The following is a 22,929-nucleotide window of genomic DNA, read 5'->3' as shown; positions in this document are numbered from 1 at the left end:
AATCTGGCCCCTTCTTAGACACCAATCTGCTGTTGCCAGGATGAGATTGTGTACACCTTGTGCTCTGTCTTGGCAAAATCCCTGAGGATTTTGCTTCTCCAGTCTTGTCTTCTACCCTCCATCTCAGTTTCAATATTCTTGCCTAGCAAATCCTAATCTCTCCTCTCTAAATGTCTCCTGATTCCAGATACCTGAGCAGCTTCAACACCTCAAGGCCTTTTGTTTCCTTGTTTGTATTTAATCAGTGTTACACCCACTGATGGTTCCATTTGAGATTTTCTCTCTATGCTCAGACTCCTATCAGTATCCTAATCCCAAAAATCTTGTCCCACAGGGAGCAAAGTCAGGTTCCATAGTTAGCTGGAGCAGCTCCTGGTTTCAAGTCACATTATTTCTCATTAGCAGTATCTGATCCTCTTTCACCACCAGTTCTTTAATCCACCTGGCCAGTTTCCATCCCACTGCCAGCCTCAGCTTGCTCAACTTCTCATAATGTCACTTTACCTTTGTCCCTTGCTTTCACTGCTCCTGTCACCCCTCACCAGGCTCCAGCCCCAACACTTTTCTCCTCCCTTCTGCACTGAGATCAGAATTTAGCAAATAAAATACTTTGACTGTGTAAAGATGTGTATCCAGTGTTACATCCTTGGTATAAATGACATCATGTTGTCAAGAACAAACATAGAGCCTTTTTTTTTTTTAAGCAATAGTAAATATACTTAAGGACCAAACTGCCCTTACAGGATAAATTTTTTCTCGTTCTTGAAAATGGCTGTAATTATCTCTGAAAGAGTTCAACAGATGGAAGGCATAGAGAAGAGTAAATGTAATCCCTGTGGGCTGAAGGTCATGAAGCTATCATTGAACTGCACCCCTAGTATTGTAATGGGAAATGTCAGGCAATCTTAATAAGTGACAATTCTACCAACTGCTTGGATGACACACATTGTTCTGACAAAATACCGAATCTTTTATTAGCTTTAATTACATTAAAGTAACTCTCTAGTGTTTAACCCAGCTTTTAATTTTATGGCTAATATCCTGGAAGCCTGGACAGCTAAACATTACTTTGGCATATCATAGTAGCCTAAATTTTCCCTTAATTCTGCAGTAAGGCTGTTGACTCAGTGTGCTTAGCAGTAGCGGAAATGGTATTTCTACAAATGATGGATGTGAGTTTTCACTTCAGTTTTGGTTTCCATTGCACATTCTTTCTCCCCTCTCCAGTTGCTAAGGTTTGTGTTGGGATTACTACTAAATAGACTACACTAAATAAAGCCTGTTCAAGACTAGTGAGGCTTGAAAAAAAAAAAGAAAATATACCTGCATAATTCATAGTTTCATAGACCTACATAATTTCCTAAGTTTGACATCCAAGTGAAGCTACACAGTAGTCCTTTGCATTGGCTGACCTTCACATCTAAAGTACTGAATATTTATAGTCCTGTAAAAGGACTTCTTTTAATATTGTAGGATGTGCTCTTAGAGCTGTAAGCTCAGCACGGAGGCAATGTGAGGCAAGACCAGGAGAACTTCTGTACCCAAAAGCTTATCTAAGAAAAGATACTACCTTCCCCAGAACGACTTATTTCTCTTACAGTGGAATGAACAAAAGCCAAATTTTCAATTAAGTCAGCAGAGTTTTAGTATTCACAGTAAGAAAAGCAAAGCATTTGCTACAGACTCTGAATTTGCACATAGAAATGTTAACACTTGTGACCTGTTTGCCATGTGGCACCATGTCTTCTTACCTCTAAACTATTTTGAATAAAGTTCTACAGAATTTCCAGTACTTATGTTGAGGGATTATTAATAGAAAATTAACATCTGCTTGAAATTTCAACTTGCTGTACCAGACCCATAGCTGAAACCTGAAAAATGAGTGCTAGAATCTTAGTCTCTTTAGGAAAACACTTAAAATATAACACAGCAATATTTTATTGAAAGGGAAGAGTTCTCTTTAAGAGTTCTCTCTAACCTTTCAAGACTTATGCATATATTTATATTTATATTTGTCACATAATATCTCTCCATGGGTATTTCTCCACCTCCCAGGTTATTCACAGTATCCCTTAAAATGATGCATCTATTGACAGTCCCATAACCTGGTGTCCAAAACCGTCAGTACAGATAGATATAACAAAATAATTGCATCTTTAGACAGATTCCTTCCCCTTTAAGTTTAGTTACCCTCCAAAACAGCATTGCAGGAAAAGGTACTAGTTTTATGGATGAGGTCTACTTACAGCCAGCAGAAAGACCCCTGAGATTTTATCCAGAAGTACTTAATGCAAATTTGAGCAAGCTGGCTAAAATAAAACATGAAGTAAAGTTCAAATAAAATCACAGAACTCATGCCAGATATTCCTTAGACTGGGAAATGTTTTGATAATTCAGGAGTGGACTTAGCAGTGAAATCAAGTGGGACATAATTGCTGTTCTTGGGTTTGCACACTATTTCTCCTCTTGTAAGGAGCAGCTGGGGGATTGCTAAATTGCTTTCCACTCTGTTATCAGATCTAGACTGTGTTTTTCTCTGCCACTCTCTCTGCATTATTTTCTTCACTTTTACTTACTTAAATCAAGTATGTATAAAAAATGAGAAAGCCCACTCTTGTGTGACATACTACTCAATTTGTAGCTCAGTTGGAGCTGGCTATTCCAGCCAAGCTGAACACTCATGCTTTAGCTGTGAGTCTATCATCTCATCATTACATGGAGAGCACATCAGTCTCAGAGTAGAATTTTCTGGCCTGAAAACCTGAGATTACATGAAAAAGTGCTCCTAGCCTGCAGAGGCAACTGTAATAAACATGTCACTGCCAGAGTCTAGGTACTAATGATGATTTTGCTTTGAAGTCTAGTATAAAAATTTTTTTCATACTTCTGATAAAAAAATGTAACTAGAATTTTTTAGATGGTGGTGAAATATTGATACAGTCTAATTGAGGTAAATTGAGTGAAATACAGAGTCCAGTTAGGCATCTAAACTGCCTGAAATACTAACAGTGATGTGGAAACTTGAAGAGTGCCTATGAAAATGTTAAGTTAGCTGCCAGCACTTCAAGGATCTCCAGACTGTCCTCCTAACACAGGATATAGAGCCAAGAAAAGAAATCCATGCTTCAGTTTCAGGTTAGAATGGCATAGGTTCCTTTTGCTCTCAGATTATTAACTCTGAAATGAACTGTCACCATCAGTGTTGTCATCAGGCATCAAAAATGACATCAGCCAGTGCTCAACAAGAAATGAAACATGAGACTGACATGGAAAAAGAAGATCAAAATAAAAAGGTGCTATTGTGTAGAAGAGAGATAAATGAACCCCAGACTGCTTCATTTCTGATAGAATGACACATCATCTATAAACTGGAATGGTTATGTTAACCTTAAATAAAAGGTTGATGTTTTCAGACCGCAGCATTTGAGTCTTGTTTTTTCACCACTGCCACATCATCTGCAGTACAGCAAACATCCTTTGAGAAAGGTATTCTATGGCTGTTGCAAGGAGCTGCTGGAGAACCACTTTTGCTGGAGCAGTACTTAAGCAGACCCTCACTGTTCAGTCTGTCAGCTTTTCAGTTCGTTATCCACTGTGGTAGCAGAAGTGCAACAGGAGCTTTCAGAGGCCACCAGTGCTGCTGGCTGAGCATGGACACATGGGTGAGCTACTCCTACAGTTTAGTTAACTGGGATGCTTAGGCCCTGGGGAAAGAGAAACTGTTCTACTAAAGGACTGTATTTCTCTGCCCAAATGGAAAGGGATAGCATTTATCCTTTCCTGTGGCCCTTAAGATAAGGGCCTTATCTTTAGTGAGGTTATAGATAGTTGATTTTTGAATATGCTCTCCTTGGTGTGGCTTTTTTCCCATCAGGAATAAAGGAATATTAAAAAGCTTAAGCTTAATGATTCAATGGAGCAATCCCATTTAGGTGGACTAATGGTAGAAAGTGGCCTTGCAAGTTAATTTTCTCTATAGCTCCTGCTGTTCTTTTCTTAGGTTGCACCACCATAGCTTTCATATCACAATTCCTAAACTATTTCATCAGCTATATTGGTCATGCTCTTTCTTTTTCTAGAGAATTTTCATATATGAAATCATTTAGATAGCTAAGTATTCCGTCATTACTAATTGAAAGTTGTCTTAATATACAGGACAGATGCCCAGTGCAAGACTGCACAATGCACCACAGTGTGTGCACAGCAGGGACTTCCTCTGTGCAAATCTAAATTATGTCCAACAATGGCTGGCACCAGGTTACAAGCAGCTTCAGACATGTTAAAGGTAGGACTGGGCCTGGATGAATATGGGAATTGTGCCAATACCTTTGGGTTTTGGCAAAACTCCTGTGGGTGACAGTGTATTTCACAACATACACATGACATTTCCTATGGAGAAAGCAGTACAAATCCAGACAAAGGTGCCGTGTGAAGAGCAGAAGAGTCTTCAGCCACCATTTTCTGCCTTGCAGAGGAGGACAACAGGAGAGAGGGCAGGTAGAAACTTTTTCCTCCCTGTTATACCAGGAGAGGGAAGAAGATTTTTAGGTCCCAGGCCTCCTACAGAATTTCTTCCTCTTAGGACAGGCAGAAAACAAAAGCAGATTTTACTCTGACCTAAAGAACAGCACAGCATGATCCTTGCCTTGGACCTTATGACAAGTTATTGATTGAGGCTTTGTTTTTAAGTAGGCAACCTTGAGAATCCCCACCTCCTCTATTTACACTTCCTTACCCACTCCCAGCCCCCATTTCCCATTAAAGGAAAGGAAGTTTCCCTTGAAAGACTACCCCAACTCCTTCAGCCTCTGAGGGGAGAATATGAAAGGATCTTTTCCTTCCCTCCACAGAGCTCTCAGTCTAAGGTCACTCAGGACACAGGACCGTGGGCACAGGTTTGCTAAACCTGCTGTTTCCTAAGAGAATTCATTTTGTATATGCCTGATCCCAAAAGTGAAGCACTGCATAATGAACTGCAGGGCCTAGGATGCCCCTGTCAGAATTAGAGTAGCTAAAAATCTGAAGAAAATAAAGGTAAAAATTCAGGGGAAATGAAGTAGAGGTTATGTCATGTTTATTCTCATCTTGCTACATAAACCCTCTCAAAGCCAATTTCTTTGCAGAGGCCAGCACCTTGCAGAAGATCATAGCTTCTGATCATTTTTGCTGCTTCTTTGTTGACAGGCAATACTAATGGAGGAGTCTGAATATCTGACTTTTCTTCCAAAAGAGAAACAACATATACTGCAAGGAAACAATGTTCTCTTTTGCCATCCCAGGAGTGGTTTTGCCTGCAGGTAATGGTGGTGAATGAATCAATGTTTTACTGGAATTGATGTGTGATGACAAAGGCATAGCAGTACTTACTGCTGAACCAGAAATATGCAAAGCAAGAGGAATTCCTCCTTTCCTTTGAGAGTGTAATCCTCTCATTTAGAACAAGCCTTGCTATGCCTCAGGCAGCTCCACTTTTATGATAACAATCAAGCATTTTACTCAGTACTTTTCATGCCTATGTGTATGGTCCTAAAGAAATTATCTCAGTAAGGTATTCCTGCAGGAGTTTCTTTCTCCCCTTGCCAAAATGCCATTTTCCAGTGACTGTGATGGGCAACATTTTCAGCTGGGGTAGATCAGCATTACTCCATTCAGTGCAGAAGGACTGTGGCACCAGAGCACCAACAGAGAAAATCTTTAAACCTATGAATCAAATGTTTGGGAAGCACACAAGGAACAGTGTGTGGGAGTGCTGGAGCAATGCTTGTGCCAGCTTTGCAGATTTATTACTACAATATCATCACGGTCACCATAATTAAACCTCCCACTATAGGTCCCTTCATCTACTGCACTACAACTGGCATCACTCCCACCACTGCCAGCCTATTTTGTTGACACAAAATAGTTTTCCATTCTCCTGTCAGATCTGGGAGATTGAGATACGACCACTGAAAAAGGCTCTATGGAAAACTATGGGGTATATGATTTGGATTTTGAGTGATCCTTCCTATTTCTCTTCTGCTCCAGACTTCCTTTTATTATTATACATCATGGAGTGTCTGTCAGGAGGAATGGGCCAAAGCACTCTATGTTAGATTCCAAATTAAATTCTTCTTCATTTAGAAACAGATGACGGCCTAGACATGAAGCATTTGAGGTCAATGCTGAATTAACTTCCTCATTTTCAACTAATTAAAAATGTCTGTGTGTTCCACTTTGGAAAGGAAGAAAAGTAAGCCCACTGCAGATTCCATCCTTTTGTTTCCTCAGGTAAATTATAGTCAAAGTTATAGATCTTCTGGGGGAAAAAAAAACCAAAACACCAACAAGCCCTGGTTTTCTTGTCTGTTAGAGAGTGAGCAATTGCTTTTTTTTACTCACTTAATGATTGATTCTTCTTTTCAAAGGTAGGTTCAGATATTTTAAAGATATTTTACCCTGTGTTTGAAAAATTTGAATGCTAATTATTTTATTTCAAATCTGCATTAAAACCTTAACAGCATGTTTGTGGAAAACAAAATTCTTTCTATTAATTCAATGCAGGGTGTCTGTTAATGAACACTCTCTCAGGCAAAACTTAACTTTTACAGTTTAAAAAAAATATTTTAAAAAGAAATGGCATTAAAAAAAACCCCAAACAAACCTGACCTCTGCACCCTGTCTTCAACTATTTTGTAGAAAGAGAATATTTTGCTACTGAAGAAGACTTGCTCTAATTTTTTTATAGAACTTTATAATCCTTTAACTTCAGTGCTGTGAGGCTTCTGTATTTTAAAAGATTAAGTAAATAAGAAGTGATGTTTGGGGCATGGCCTTTTGACTCCATAATCATCAAACCAAAGTAGCATATGCCATTGGAAGAAACAAAGAATGAACTTTGACTGGCCTTTGGAGGATGCACTTTCTGATTTGCTTTATTAATGGAGACAGTAAAACTGAAGCTTAATATGAAATACCATGAGTAATAAGCATGAAATATGTGTACTGCAGTGCAAATCTGTTCCCCAAATATTCTCATTTCAGGGGAGAATTCTTTTGGCACAATGCCTGGGCTGTTGGCCACAGCCTGCTTGCCTGCCTTGTCCTGTGCCTAGCCTCTTTAGCAGCTGCTGCTGCTCTCAGGCACTGCATTCAGCTCCTGCTCCCACAGCCTATTATAGGTTTAATTTTTTTCTTAGAAAAATATGTTTCTAAATTTAGTTTAGGACATCAAGCCAGTTGTTGAATCACAAACATGTTCCTGCTACCAAACATAAGCAGTCTGTGCATTCACTTGTACATGTATTTTTCTGTGGGCAGAACTGCATTTCCTAATTGAGGAACACTTCTGAATCCATTGTGCAACTGATATTTGGAATTTAGGATTAATTTATGTCTCTCTCAAACCTACTAAATTGAATTCAATAACCAAAACCAGAATTTGCCTCTCTTGAAAAATAAGGGCTTGCTCATGCACACTGGCTTTGCATTGATGTCATTAAACTGGCCCAAACTCTGCATGATAGTGGGGATTTACTCACCAAAAACATTATTCCCTGCCTGTGCTCTGGGCAGGGATGTGTGTGCAATGGAGTCATTAACTAAACACAGGAAAAGAAATACATACCTGTGTCTATGATAGAAACATCTGAAAGGCAAGAAAATGCTTCACATTTAATATCCTCTTGCCATAGGGCAAGAAAGGAAGGGATAAGTAAAAATGTTCTCTATTCCTGGCTTTTAAGGCTAGGATAACAGAAGTCCTGACTCTAAGCCCTTGATCCTCAGATGTGAATAGAGAACTCTTATATCTACATGTTCATTGGCCTTTTCTTTTCTGCCTCCTTGACATAAAAAGAATGTTAAAGACACCTGGAAGAAAGCTGTTCCCAACCCTGTTCATTTTCATTCCACCTATGGTAGGAAGGGGGATAAGATTGCTTAAAAGTTCCTGTTGAAGAAACAACACAATATTCTATTTTTGAGCCTTCAGCTTTGTCAACCTCCAGAACAGAAAATTTACATTGACATCAATTTTACTTCACATTCAAGATCTTATTGCAGCTCAGGGTGCCTTAAAGTATACTCTGAAATCAGCAGCTTGAAATTCAACTACACGCGCTCAGCACAAAGAGCCTGGAAAAATACAGCATTTTCTAATTGAATGATCTCTGTGTTGAGATGAAAAATTAGCTCTTCACCTTAGGGCCTCACTGAAAATCCAAGGCATGAAATTATTTGCAATTGCATGCCTTGCACATTATTCCTTTCCATTGCATGTAGCAAATTTAATGTAGGTTGGTCTGGAGTGTGGAGGGAGAGGGGCTGCCCTGTGATACTTGGCATCCTCTCCAGCTGCATCTGCTAATGACAGAGTCCTATCCAGCACTGCTGAAACCAGGAATTTTGCCACTGACTTGAAAGGCAGTAGGATTTTAAATTACAATGCATACCACTTATTTTCTTCCCCTTGACAATATGGCCAGTGCATTCTGGGTAGGAAGCTAAGCTTCCCCATACTTGTACATAATTTGATCTCCTGACAATAATCCACATGCAGCTAAACGGTGCCTGCATAACATTTTTTGCCTCAGTGGTTAAGGCCTATCATTTGGAACCACAAAAATAAACCAACGACCAACCTTGAAGTAAAATAATCACTAGGTGGGGAAATGATGGGAGTGAACAAGGCCTGAAATGCAAACTGGAGTGTGGGTATCCAAGGGCATTACAGTCATCTTAGTGATAATTTTGAATGCAGATAAAAAATGATAAAGTACTGAAGTACAGAAGTCATTCTCATCCCTATTAAATAGCAAATCACAAAGAGATGTCTGAGCACAAAAAGCTATTACTAATAAATCTTCTGTAGTGTAAGAGGCATTGAGCTCTTTGCAAGTTAAGTGACATTTGCCTCTTGTGGATTTTGGGATTTCGATTTCTATTTGTTTGCTTTATGTTAAGTGAACCATCTGCTTCCTTTTGCTCTTTTCTAAGACTCCAGAAACCTCCCATTCTGAAGCAAAAATCACTTTGAGCTGGAATTTTTCAGGTCTTACATAAATACAGAGCAGAGGTAGGACATGGCCCTATCCCTCTGCACAGCTGCCACTTGGATCAAGTGCCTTTTTTCTTCCATCCTCTAGAGCAAATTAGGCTCCGTGAAACCCAGAAGGAAGGGAACTCCTGATGCTTTCTCCTGCACCGCTTACAAGGATGTACAGTTGATGTGCTCTCCCTGCATACTGAATAGCTGTGACAAGGACTCCATCACCCTGACACAAAACCTCTTCTTTGTGCTCCCTCTGCATTTGCAGCTTTCTGCCACAGCAGCACTGCCTCAGCAGGGCATCCTCCAGCATCAGCTGGGAGATATTTTTGCATAACTCCCTTTTCTGTGACCAGTGTTGTCCAAATCTGCCCCATACAATATATTACCCTATACTACCACTATAAATAACAGAATATAGAGAAAAATTTAATACCATACAATTTTTTCCTTCCTCCTGGGAAGTGTATTGATCAGGAAAGACAACACCACACAATCAAGGACACAAATGTATATCTTTCTTCCTTCTTTCCTGCTCTCTGAAAGGAAATACATGAGAAAACTCCTCAGTGTCAAGATTTAGAAGCTGGGCATTAATTGCAAAATTCTCTCTGTCCTCCAAATACAAAGGTTTAAAAGTCTCTTACCAGTCACTGCTGAAAGCCAGATACAGTGATCTTGCATTAGAGGTCCATGCCCTCACTGCAATTTAGATTTTTAATTCATTTCCACCAAAGCAGTTTCACAATTACTTGTAATTTGTCCACCAGTAATTTCCTCTCTTCTTAATCAAAACACAAACTGCTCCTGGGCTGCAGTAGCCAGATGTTATTTTTGTCAATAAAACGGTGCCTGAAGAGTCTTTCTTTATGTCAACCCCCTATTACATGCAGCAAAACAGCACCAGAAATTGGCGGAGGCAGGTCAGTAACATCTCCTCACAAACCTCATTTTTTAAAAAAAAATTAGGAATTAGATATAAACAGAAGGACACACCATAGCAGTGATTTCCTAGTGGCAGTACATGTGCACTTTTATTAATATTCAGATGTATTGCATTAGCACAGAACCTGTATCCAGTTCTGCAACCAGCACTTGTACCAATCTGCTCTATTCAGGTTGCTGCTATGACAACATCCAGAGTCAAATGTTAGGTCAGCTCCCAGCATATGTCTCTAGGCCATAATTCATTTGTCAGAAACCTAATAGCCACCTATTCCTACTCCTCCAACAGATAAAAGCAATATTGTTAAAATGACAAAATGCTACAATATCCTATAAGCCTAGTCACTGAAAACTTTAGATTTTCTTTGCTTTTATCCCCCAAAACAAAAACAGCTGAGAAGGATGTGTTTGAAGCGCCTATTTGCAAACTTACCACAAAATCACAGAATAAGCTGAGTTGCAAGGAACCCATCAGGATCATTGAGTTCAACTCCTGGCCCTGCACAGACTCTAAGAGGAGTCCAAGAGTTTCACCATGTACCTGACAGCATTGTCCAAACACTTCTTTGGTGCTGTGACCACTTCCCTGGGGAGCCTGTTCCAGTGCCCAAACACCCTCTGGGTGAAGAACCTTTTTCTAATTTCCAACCTAAACCTCCCCTGACACAACTTCAGGCCATTCCCTCTGGTCCTGCCACTGATCACCACAGAGAAAAAATCATTGCTTGCCCCTGCTCTTGCTCTTGTAGTGAAGTTGTAACTGCAGTGAGGTCTCCCCTCAGTCTCCTCTTCCAGGCTGAACAAGTAACCTCAGCTGCTCCTCATACAGTTTAGGATAATTAAATTATCTCTTCCTCCACCACAATGATTACTGATATTTAATTTGCCTGGTTACAAGTCACAGCATAGTAAAAAAATTACCGCTGTCATCTCGAAGAGATTTTTTTAAAAATTGCATTCAGTGTTTATCACAAAGAACTGTTTCATAGCATCATAGAGCATAATACTCAGTCAACATAGACTTGCCCTTGTCAACTTGAAAAGCTCAAATAAACAAAGACTTTTTTTTTTAACTGAGGCTAGCACATCAGGTCAGTGTATTGTGAGGACAACACCTTTATCAGACTATAAAGTTGTCTGACTACTGCTATTTTCATGTAGTCACTGGAATGAAAGGAAAGTGTACCTTTTAAACCCATATTTTTAAAAAAATTAAATGCAGAATAACTTTTTCTCATCATGTATATTCTATAAATTATTTATGGACAAGCATTCCATGAAGAGACTACTAATTTAAAGAGCACCAGCCCTGACTGAGAAATGCCATTTTTAGGATGGGAAATATGTGAGATAACAATAACTTTCATTTTCCTCTGAGCTTAAGTTTTTCTTGGGCTCAACTTGTCATTTGCTGTGTATCTGCAATAGAATCACACATTGTGTGTCCAATTACTTGGGGCATAAGGATGAAAGAAGTGTATGTAGCTCCCTCCTTTGGCTGATCAAAAAACTGTGCATGCCATTGCAGCTTTTCCATGCCATTAGTCACTGAAGTGGAGTCAAATGGCTAAAATGACATGGATTGAATCCAGGAGAGCATCCAGGCCACTGGCTTTGCAGTCATATGGGACCACTATTCTATCTGCAAATATAACAATGTATTCTCAAAGGTCCAGATTCCTAACTGGTACAAATCAACATGTTGTGAATGAAGCAACATCAATTTTCTAAATGATCTGGCTAACTACACATGACATGTCCATAAAAAGGTTCATATACTTCTACAGTCATATTACTCTGTGATTCAGTTCTTTTCCTGCTTTCCTATATTCATCATCCCTCCTCATTCCCAAGTGCTGACATTTTGTCTTGATTGCCAAAAACTACTCATTTCAATTAGAGAAAAATGCTCATTCATAAATTTTGCAACATGACAGCGCGCAAAAAGTATAATTTCTAAACCAAAAACCAACAAAATGCAGCTCTTACAAAAAACCACTTGTGTCCAAATGAAGGAGAAGGCATTTCTTCCTACTACCATTCTTATGTGGTTTTCCACAGATAGATTTCATCTAGTTCATCTTCTTTAGAGAAAATAAAGTGGCAGGTGCTCTTGCATACTGTATATAAATTATTATTTACTCTTACATCTTCCTTTGAAGACTTTTAATTGGTTTTTGGGGTTTTTTCCTTAATTTCAGATGGAACAGTAGCAACACTAACCCACCTTCACTTTCTCTAGAGTCCCACAGCCCAGTCCTGCTCCACACTTTCATGTAGGGGTTTTACAAAAAGCACAGCACTCACTTATCTGTTTGGAAGAAGCAGAGACTGAAAATGGTTCAGGTCTTAGAATAAAACTTCCATTTTTGTGATCAACAATGAATTGAGCCACATGACCAAGGTCTCTGGAGTGCAAAAAGCAGGCATCCTGCCCCTCTGCTCACTGCCCAGGACATAATGACAGCATGGCTTTTCTCAGATTTTTATATTTATTTAACCATTCTTCTTTTGTCCAACCAAGACACAATTTGGTTTGTAAAGTGAAGAGCATGGCAAAAGAAGAGTGGTTATATTGTTCACCATATGCAATGAATACAAGTGAAAAGGGCTGCATTTTAGCTCTACTTATTTTGTTACATTACTCCCTTGTTCATTGTAGTTCAGAACCTCCACTAAATGCAACTGCTTCATACCAAATATTGCTAGATGTAATAAGGATCTTGAAGGATTATCCCAGGAGAATATCCAAAGTAGCACAGAAAACCTTAAGGATTCAGATAATGCCTCTTCTATCTTTAACTGAAGCAAATCATGTAAGGTTGATTCAATTATTGTTTCAGAATTTTTCATCAACTGTGATCAAAAATGTGTTTAAAATTCAAAAGTGCTGCTATTTTTCAGTATCCAGACTCAACAGAGGTGATTTGTAATGAGACACAAAAGCTCTTCATTGCCTCTGTGCCATCTTCCTGATTTGGACTGTGAAAGATCAACCAAATTTAGCCCAGTGTCACAAGCATTTCACTGTTCAGCAGTACTACCAGTAAACCTAGACAATTTTAGCATATAAATCTATAAAAATTGTGCCACAGAATAAATTACTTTTGGTACTTGGCAGAATTTAAAGGTGGAAGTGACAGGACTCTTCAGTTGGGTAATAGGTATCAAATATATAACTTCTCAACACTAAAGCTTCTGGCCAACCAAACAGTGCTTGATCTCAAGATAATGAAAATGCACTGGAGCTTAAGAGAGCACTTGAGTAACATCTAACATAGTGAGACATCCAAAGCATTGCAGTCTGAGCTACCACAGCCTAGCAAATACATTGATGTTTTTTAAAGAGAAGTCTCACAAACTGACAATGCTTTTATTGTTGCAGTTGGGAAATTATTGTTGCAGTATTGGGAAATTACTAGTTTCCTGGAAGACAAGAAAGCATTTATTTTCCCATTAAGAAATAAATTCCTGGCATGAAAAAAAACCAATGTTGAAAATAAGTCAGTGATGCCAGTGAAATTAGATTTCATTAACTTATTTTTAAGATTGGATTTTTGCTGGCAGAAATTTTCAGCCTTGAGTTAGGAAATACAAAGATCATAAGGTAGACTTAACTTTATCACTCTTAACACTGTCCCAGATCATTGCAACTATTAGAAATACTTCTGGAAATTAATCCATGTGATGAAATATTTGTATGTGTAGAGACACATACACATAAGGCAAGGTTTCTTCTGAAGAGAAAACAAATGGAGGCATGGGACTGTAGGTATATATAGCCAGTCCTTAACATTCTTTCACAATACTTGTGAAAGAAACAGAAAATACTCATGAGCATGGCCAACACTATCTGTTATAAAAAAACTGAGGTCTTCAAATGTCCCTAGTTTTGACTTTTAAGCTGCTTACTTCTGCTGAGCAGTAACTGAGATGGTTTTTCATCAAATCACAGCTAAAATTAACACTCTAGGCAACAAACTCATTTAATTTGGAAATTCCTGTCATTTTTAACAAATGGACTTCCATAAGGGACATACATGCAAGATACTCAGAACTTCCTGCTCAAGGCCTGTGTTGTGTCAGGGAGAGAAGGAATACTGGAGAAGAAAAGGAAAGGGAATAAACAAGACAAGAAAAGGAGTTCAGGAGGCTGCAAGGTTTTACCTTAGCTTCAGGAATGGACATAACACTCATGATGTTCTTAATTAATTCATGATTTATGGGCAATATTCTGAAAAAGGTGGTGGTAGGGATGCAAATTACAGAATTACAGAGCCCTGTAGGCTCTATTGCAAGAGCCCTCTGATATCATCGAGTCCAACCTATCACAAGAATGTTACCACATCAATTAGACCATGGCACTGGGTGCCACATCTCATTTTGAGGCAGATCACCTGTCTGGAACACAAAAGGCAGAATTTCACTGTACTATATGCAAGAATAAAGTAGCCTTGATGCAATGCTTCTATCAGCTCTGAGGGGAAGTGCTGAATGAGTGCCCTTGCCAGATCCTCTTGGCAATCTACTTTCCAGGACTGTCTAATGCTTATCTTCAATTCGAAAATCTCTTTATATAATTTATGAAGTGGTAATTTTCATAATCAAAATCTTATTTATCTTACTTCCCCTTTCTCCCTCCCAAGTTTTCACTGGCATCCTCAAAGCCTGTCTGAAAACAAGGCGCACTTTTTTTTTTTAAAGAGCTATAGAATAACAAAACAACATGATGAACTGAACTTTTCCAATTTTTCTGTTTAAGAAAAAAATCTAATGAAAATATAACATTTTAGATTTATGTAAGAAAAGTGAAGGAAATTTAATAGTAACTTAAGAAGAATAAGCAAAATAGAATCCTTTTACCTATTAGTCACACTCTCTGCATGTGAGGATACAGATTCAGTTCTCATCTCAGCAGATGAACTAAGCACACTATTGTCCATTAAATACCACACTCAGAAAAACTCTGGAATGCTGTGCTCTCAGTCTACTTCATTAATTTCCCATCCTCAGAATAAATAATTTAATTTCAATGGAACTGCAGCTAAACCCAAGGTTTTCTCCTTCTCTAATGACTTATCTATTCCACCCTGAATGTTAAATTTCTTACTAAATTTTATGAAGCTACCTAACACACACTGCTATATTTTTTTCCAGCATGTTCAGTATATCTACTCAGCATCTCTGCCCTGAATTCACAAGTAGTTTTGCAAGCACCAAAGTTACACCAGCTCAGATAATTTACTACTTGCTGAATCAAATGGCTGGCGCTATTTGCAATTCCACTGTGTTCCCAGAACTCACTGGCAAAAAGGGGGAAGAGCTGAAGGAAGCAGAACCCAACACCCATTGTTCATAGGCAGCTTTGCTGCTTTAACATCACCGTTGCAATTAAGGCAATCAGTTGGGAGATATTCTGACTACAGATTTTTAATTCTGTAATGAAAAGTAAAGATATGCCTCTCCCCCCAAAGATGTTATCAAGTCCTTGCGTGATACTACTACAAATAAAAGAAAAAAAATCCTATTAATATGGGTTTTTTACTTCTGACTACCATTTAAATATTGATTTTTGTTTCAACAGGTCTCTGGCTCCCTGAGGAACATTATGGGATTCTCACTCAAATCACTTAAACTCTGCCTCACCCTGGCTGAACCAAGGGATTGAGCCACTAGTTTTGTGCAATGAAAGTAACTGATGTTTGTGCAAGTCATTTCTAGTTCCCCTTGGGCTAAGAGCACATTGACTTTGTAGCTTTTTATTATTACTGAAAAATCAGAGAGAAAATGAGGGAATATAAAACTTGCACAATCTGAATGAGCACTGCTTCTAAACTAAATTATATTTAGTATTACAGTGCTTTGACATCTCATGTGATTTGTAAATCTTAAGGCAAATGTAGCACAATAATGAAAATACTAGCAAAAAATATCAAAGCAAAAAGAAATAGCAACATACACTCTCAGATCCTAAAGTACCCATTTTATAACTATAGCAGTAGTAATCTTTTATACAGTTAGGGCATGACCTGAAAGAACTCAATGGACTATGCATAAAAGGAAAATGTTCTTTTAAAAAATGTTCTATTCCACAAAATAAAAATTCATCAGATATGACAGAAGCACATTTTGGAACACATGAGATATCACTAAGATTTTTACTTTGTTACAATCACGAAGAGAAATAAAGCATAATAGTCATTGTAATATGAATGTTAGACATTCACTGTGTCTGTGGAGTGAGGAAATAATCAAAGCCTGGAATGAACTACCAGTTAGATTTTTAAAAAACTGAAAGAAAACGTGCAATTTCCAGAAAATTAAAGGCAATAAAATTGTAACATACACAACAAAAAGTGAATAATCACACACACACAAAAAAAAAAGAGCTTTAAAAACTCACTAATAAGTTAATTGACAGCATTTTGTTATACAGCATTGCAACTTCTGTGTTTCAGGCAAATAGCGATTTTCAGTCAATAATAATATTTCACCTTCTATTTAAAATACATACACTTTTTCAAAGAGAATATGTGCACAAATAAATACACTGATTCATGGACACATGAACCATTTCTATTATTTATGTACATTATATCCACTCTATGTTCAGTTCTTTTTAATTCTAGTGCAGGCATTACACATTATGCTCTGAAAATCTACAGCCATCAAAAAGTAAATATATAGCTTTATCCAGCTGGACATTACAAATATATTAGACACTCTGACACAGCTTATGTAAATATAGACAAAGACATGCTTGTGTATTCATTTAAAAAAACCCACAGCTTTTGTATTTTAATTAACCTCGCTAGCAAGAAGCATACAAGGCACTGCACCACCCTTTTGCATGGCACCCTATGTAAATGAGTCCAGTGCATTGATAAATATGGATGTGGCAGACCCCCAAAGAGCACAGTACCTGCTGTCTATCCAAGCGCATCCTTTTTGCAGCATTTCTGCTTTCACTCTCACAGGCGGAAGCCAGGATACTCTCTGCAACTGCTGAAGTAAGGTGTGAGGGAATAGGTCGTGACTATGGAAGAGAAAAAGAAACACAGGAATTATTCCCAGCGAAATCCACGACATCCTTGTTCAAAGCACACCGTACCATCACCTAGGCAGGAAAGTCCGCTCATTGAAATGCAGTTTATACCAACAAAACAGGGAAATGGAACTTGCAAAGATGAAAAATGAAACTAGTTAGATGTTAAAGCTGCAGCTGATCCACAGATCCACGAGAAGCCCTTTCCCCCCACAGCTCTATTGTCCACTGTGTTTAGTCTGGCTCATTAAGCTGTACTTTGAACAGACAGTGGCATATTCTCTGCGTTCCAGCAGCACCCTGGCCGTCTGATTCTTGTTAAGAAAACTGAAAGGCTTTTTATCCTGTGCAGCATGTGACAGAGATGAGTAGTGTTTTTTTATAGTCATAAAAAAGAAGAAAAACCCAAAAAACAAAACCAAACAAAACAAAAAAACCCAAGTGATAGGGTTGAAACATCACTCAAAACCTAACAGATTGTCAGAACATTTCAGAGCAGCCTCAATCTGTAGTATATGAATATTTGCATTCCTTGCTGCAACATGACTGATGTGATTAAAACGACTTTAAAAAAAAAAAATCTGTTTTTCTTTGGATAATGCCAGCCTTCCAACACTCCAGATATTTTGTTGTTCAACTAGATACGGTTCATTTTTCTGATTCAAAACCTGTCATTACTAATTTCATAGCATTTACACATTTAAGGTTAAAGGTGCAGTGAATCCCTCCAAAAAAGGGAATGATTGAATCTTTTTAGCATCATTGTTGATTATGAACTCCAGTATGATCTTGCCTACCATTTCATTAGGAAGAATATTTACACAGCTTTTTTTCCCTGATTACATACAAAACAATCTTCCTGAAAGATGATGCTCATAATAATCTTCTTCATTAATATACAAAGACAAATCAGAATTACCAGAAATAAACAAAGTGGGGATAACAGCAGAGATACTGATGCACATATAAGCCCATTACAGAGACTGCAATTTACTGAGCCCAGTTCTGAACTTCCACAAATGTTCAAAGCTTCATTGAAATCAAATTTACATTTACCATGTAAATTTTTACCTACTGAGGCTATGGCCATGTGTGAGGGGGTTTGGGTGTGGTTTTTTGCTTGTTGGTTTTTTTTGGTTGGTTGGTGGTTTTTAGTTTTTGGTGTTCTTTTTGTTTGATTTGGTTTGGTTTGGTTTTTGAAGAGTTTTACTTTCTTACTACCAAAAACATGGATATGAACCTGATATGAAATGCCAATTAATTTCGGAAGAAAATTTTGAAGTTATTCCCATTCACTTCCTAGACAACAACCTTAAAACAGGTTAATTGTATGGGCTCAAATGATTTTATGATTTTATGTTTTCATAACATTCCAGAAACTGAGGATCCAGCCATTATCAGTATTAGATTGTTACCTTTAAAAATTGAAGTCCATTTACTGACTTTGGATATGCTCTGCAGAATGCCAATTTTAAATGTGACACTCTACTGTCTCTAAAGAATGTGACCACAGTCTGTCTGGGACTGGAAGATGAACTAGCTTTCAGAAATAGGCAGGGATTTATGGGTCTTCCTCACTAGTGCAATAGGCTTATTTATCCCCACTTCCATGAGAACAAGCTCTCTGGCATCAGCAAAGCAGCACTGCAAGAAAGGCAGCCAGAGGCTGCAATACTGCAATAAATTACACTTTGATTGATTTGACAGAACAAAGTACTGAACTTGTTTCCAGTTTGAAAATAATTCAATCCAAGAGATGAGGGACACTGATGTAAGCCCCAGTGTGATGACAGAGGTTAACATGACATGCAGTACAGACACACACCCTACTCAGAGCTCCAGAGAACAAAATAAGTCTTTGCAGAAGGGTTTCACTGAAAAAGCATTATATTTAATAAACTGCCTCTCTGGAATGGTGATGTTACTCTGAATTTGTTACCCATCCCACTAGATCCCTCTCTGTATTTGCTGGCCAAGTACCACTGTACCTCAGTGGTTTACGTATGTTCAAGGTGCCCTGACTCTGTTGGCTGCATGGAAGTCTCACTGTGGTCCTGTAACAGGGATGTTCACATAATGATATTCTTGAAAAAATGTGAGCAAACACCTGGTTAATTCCTCCAGCTCAGGTCTTCAGCTAAAGCTGTAACTATACCTACACATCAGTGGATTTTTAGAAGGTGATATGTGAGCCAGAAAACCTAATGTTCTGACCAAAAAGTAAATTGAACACCAGTTCTCCCAGTTTATTTATTTAAGGGAGAGAATAAGTTTATTGAAGTGTTTTATAAAACAAAAAATAAATTATTATTATTATAAAAATCAAGCAGTTATCTTTGAAAAGGAGTGTAGTGGTCATGTGCTCACTATTGAAATATTGAACTCAAGTTAGCACCTGCAAAAAAGAGGAAATCTCTGGGTACTGGAGTATCTTCCTCTCAAAACATGTGTTAACCCATAATTTCTCTCAATCATCACTGCAGCTGGCTGTTGATATGTTCATGTCAAGAACTACCCAGAGTGAACCTTACGGAAAATGTGATGAATTCATGGCCCAAGCACCTGGGGAGTGAAGTACTGTAACAAAGCACAGGAGAAAAATCATCTGCTCAGGGTTCAGGCTCCATCAAGAGAGCTCTAGTGTGGCACTGAATGAGAAGATGAACACAGTCCTCTGTCACCAGGAGCAGAGCTGTTAAAAAGGAGATTTTTCTGCTTTGCAAAATTTTATATCTGTTAAGTCTCAGAAAGATCAATTTTGAAAAGCCTTGCCTGAGAGGAAAAATTACTTTGAAATAACCACTTCAAAAAATTGGTTTTAAATAAACTGAATTAATATCTCCATCTTCTAAGCTCAGAAGACCCTTTCTGGCTCAACTCAGCTTCCTTTTCCTCTCTACTTCTGATTATTCATGATCTCTCTCATAACTACAGCTGTAAAACCAATTCTGTAAGAAGCTCAAACATCCCTGTTGGGTTCTGAACATTTCTCAATTCCCAAGCTGAGGGTGAGATTCAAAGGCCTTGGAAAACATGGCAAAAGTGATATCATTCAATTTTGTAGAAGGAAGCTTGCAGATCTCAGCCAAAAGGACATTTTGCAGGTTCCCAAGCTACCTTCTGCAGAGTTGAGAGCTGAGTGCTGGTTCCTACAAGTTTGGAACTACAGCAGGAAATGTGGGAGCCAAGGAGAACTTTTTCCAAGGGCTCCCAGACTGCCCCCACAATCCCTGGATCCACAACCTGCCAACTGAACTAGCAGAAAACCAGATTTAATTGTATGTCAAAATAGAAAATCCTTGACAAACTAACATTTCTTAAAGGGGAAAATAAAAGGCATTACCAAAAAATTCCCAACCAGATTTAACTGGTTTGGAATGTGCTTAGTGTTGTCTGAGGCACACCCTTCACAGCTCCAGTCTGGTATTTCTCTCACTTCACAGTGATGTAAAGCAGGAAATAACTATTCTGGAACAACCCATGTGTAAAACAAAAGAAAAGAAGAAATCCTGTAAATTAATCTACCAGAAGTAGCAAATCACAAGGCAGGATAACATTTTTGACATTTTGAACCAAGAACAGATGGAAAAAACGTGAAAATTTTAATAGTAACTCTCAGGTGAAGAGATGAATAAAACTTCAAAGGAATCTGGTGAACAGTGTAAAATACAGACCTTCTGAGAAGACTGTATGTCTATCACACAAAAGCAGTATACAGAATTGCTTTGTATTTACTTGGAAGCATGATACTGCTCGTGACTGCCCGAAGCAGGAGTCACATTTTGAACACACATCCGGTTTTGGTTTTTACATCTCCTCAGCTGACACACAGCTTACATCCAGCCTCTAACACAATGCAGGTGAAGAGCATTCTGATAAACTATGTAAGGAAAACCTGCTAGATTGCATGTGCACATGGATGCCTTTGTTTATAACAATTTCTGAAGTGACTGACATTTAGGAAGTGGTTGAAATTCCTTCAGTAACCCATGGGAAATGACCACTCATCTCCAGTCCTCCCATATTTGAAACTATTTTGAGACCACCACAGAGCCTGTAGATGACAATGACAACAAAGCAACATGCACACTTAACCACCTTATTGGATATGCACTTTTGTATGCATTTGTGGGACATAATTTTTTTTGTTTAAATTGGTTTGAACTTTTTATACACTCATCCATTTTTCTCTTTCTGAAGAGTTTATAAATCATTGACAGATATACTTTTGAAAACTGCCTAATGGAAAATCAGATAAGTCAATACTTATTTCTAGTCTAATAAGTGCTGTTTTGCCTTAAAGTATGTTAAACCTAATGAAGACCCTTTCATGACTTTGATGCTCCTTAGATCTGGGTATCAACAATCAAAGCATCTTACAACAAGCCTTTCTGGAGTTACAGAGTAGTCCTGCAAGGTTGCTGAATTTTAGTAGTTGAAATCTGAAATCCTTGGCCTAGTTCATCTAGAAATTAGCTCTCTTGGTATAATCTCTGACTCTTTAATAAAGGAGAGACTAGCCTGTTCAATATGCTGTAAAATGTGCATTTTCATATAACAACTGTATGGAGCATCATGAAGTCTGCTGTTTAAAGTGAGGTACTATTGCAGTATCTTCATGTGAAACACCAAATTTTTTTTCTTCCATAGTCACATAATTCTTGTATTTCTGCACAGAATCTAAAAAACTTCTATGTTTTAATTTCTTATGTCAATTTTTGGCATAAATTTACTAATTATTGATATACTACATAACTGATTGTATTTCAGTCTAAACCACTAGGAGCAGTATAGTCACTAAAAAGAATTTTGCAATTTACTCTGCATGCTGTCCCCGTGGTTAGAGATCCATTGTCCTCAAAATTACTCCCTTGGCATGTTTTTGAGATCCAGTAGCAGCCAAAGCTGCCATACAAAAGTTTGGTCTACATACTTTCACACTTTACATTGGTCTGGCTCAGTTCTGAAAAAACACAGCTATGTTTAGTCAGATAATGGGCACACATGTACCCCTGATGAAATGCCAGACACCATAAGCTGATGTGTGCATAAATACTACCTTCTAGTTTAGGCCAATTAACACTGAAAATTACATCTTTCAGTATAACACAGTTGGAAGCACATAAACATGCAAGCTACTTCATTTTCTTCACAGACACAATATAATAATATTACTTCTAATATAAATCATAGAGTCACAGAATCATTTAGGTTGGAAAAGACCTGTAAGACCATTGAGTCCAACCATTAAAACAACACTCCAAATTTCCCCCAAGTGCTGCATCCACATTTCTTTTAAACACCTCCAGGGACAGCAACTCCACCATTTCTCTGGACAGTCTATTCCTATGCTTCACCTTCAAATGAAGGAATTTTTCCTAATAGCCAATCGAAATCTGCCCTGGCACAAGTTGAGGCCATTTCCCCTACTCCTATTGCTTGCTACTTGGGAGATTAATATAAATGTGAGAACAAGGAAATATTTTAACTATTACTCAAAGCTGGAAAAAAAAATTTTAAAATTTTTCAAAGTGATTTGGCATCCAAAATTGAAGATGAATGCCTAAAATGCCTCACTGACAGTAACTGAATTTTTCCAAAGGTACCACTAAGCACTTCTTGGCATATTGGTCCCCCAAAAATTAGATACTCCATAGTGCTCTCCTGCATGTCAGCTTTTTCCTCAGGTATTGCAAGACCAATTCATTCCCAAAATTAAATACTACAAATATGCCACAATTCTTTCATAATAAATTATTAAGATCTAACACCATGTCCTAAAATGCTCAACATATTTGTAACAGTGTGCAGTATCTAAATAGCACTTTTTCATAGAAAACATGCAAAATAGATTACAAGACAGGGAAGACATGATCTTCAAATAAGAGTTTTCAATCAGAACAATGCAGTGAAA

The 22,929-nt window shown here is 38.0% G+C and overlaps 1 protein-coding gene across 4 annotated transcripts in view; it reads right to left on the bottom strand.

The window, feature by feature from the left end:
* Window positions 1–22,929, bottom strand: part of NOL4 (nucleolar protein 4) — a 186,348-nt gene that overhangs the window by 18,005 nt on the left and 145,414 nt on the right. For all 4 annotated transcript variants that reach the window (XM_054284740.1, XM_054284741.1, XM_054284742.1 and 1 more), the window contains one exon: window positions 16,893–17,006. In XM_054284740.1, the coding sequence (XP_054140715.1) occupies window positions 16,893–17,006 (114 nt within the window). The remainder of the gene's footprint in view (window positions 1–16,892; window positions 17,007–22,929) is intronic.

Source organism: Melozone crissalis, unplaced genomic scaffold, assembly GCF_028551555.1.
Source record: "Melozone crissalis strain CALT ecotype California unplaced genomic scaffold, PUWL_Pcris_2 ptg000042l_1, whole genome shotgun sequence".
NCBI lineage: Eukaryota > Metazoa > Chordata > Aves > Passeriformes > Passerellidae > Melozone > Melozone crissalis.
This window is presented reverse-complemented; position numbering and strand designations above follow the sequence as displayed.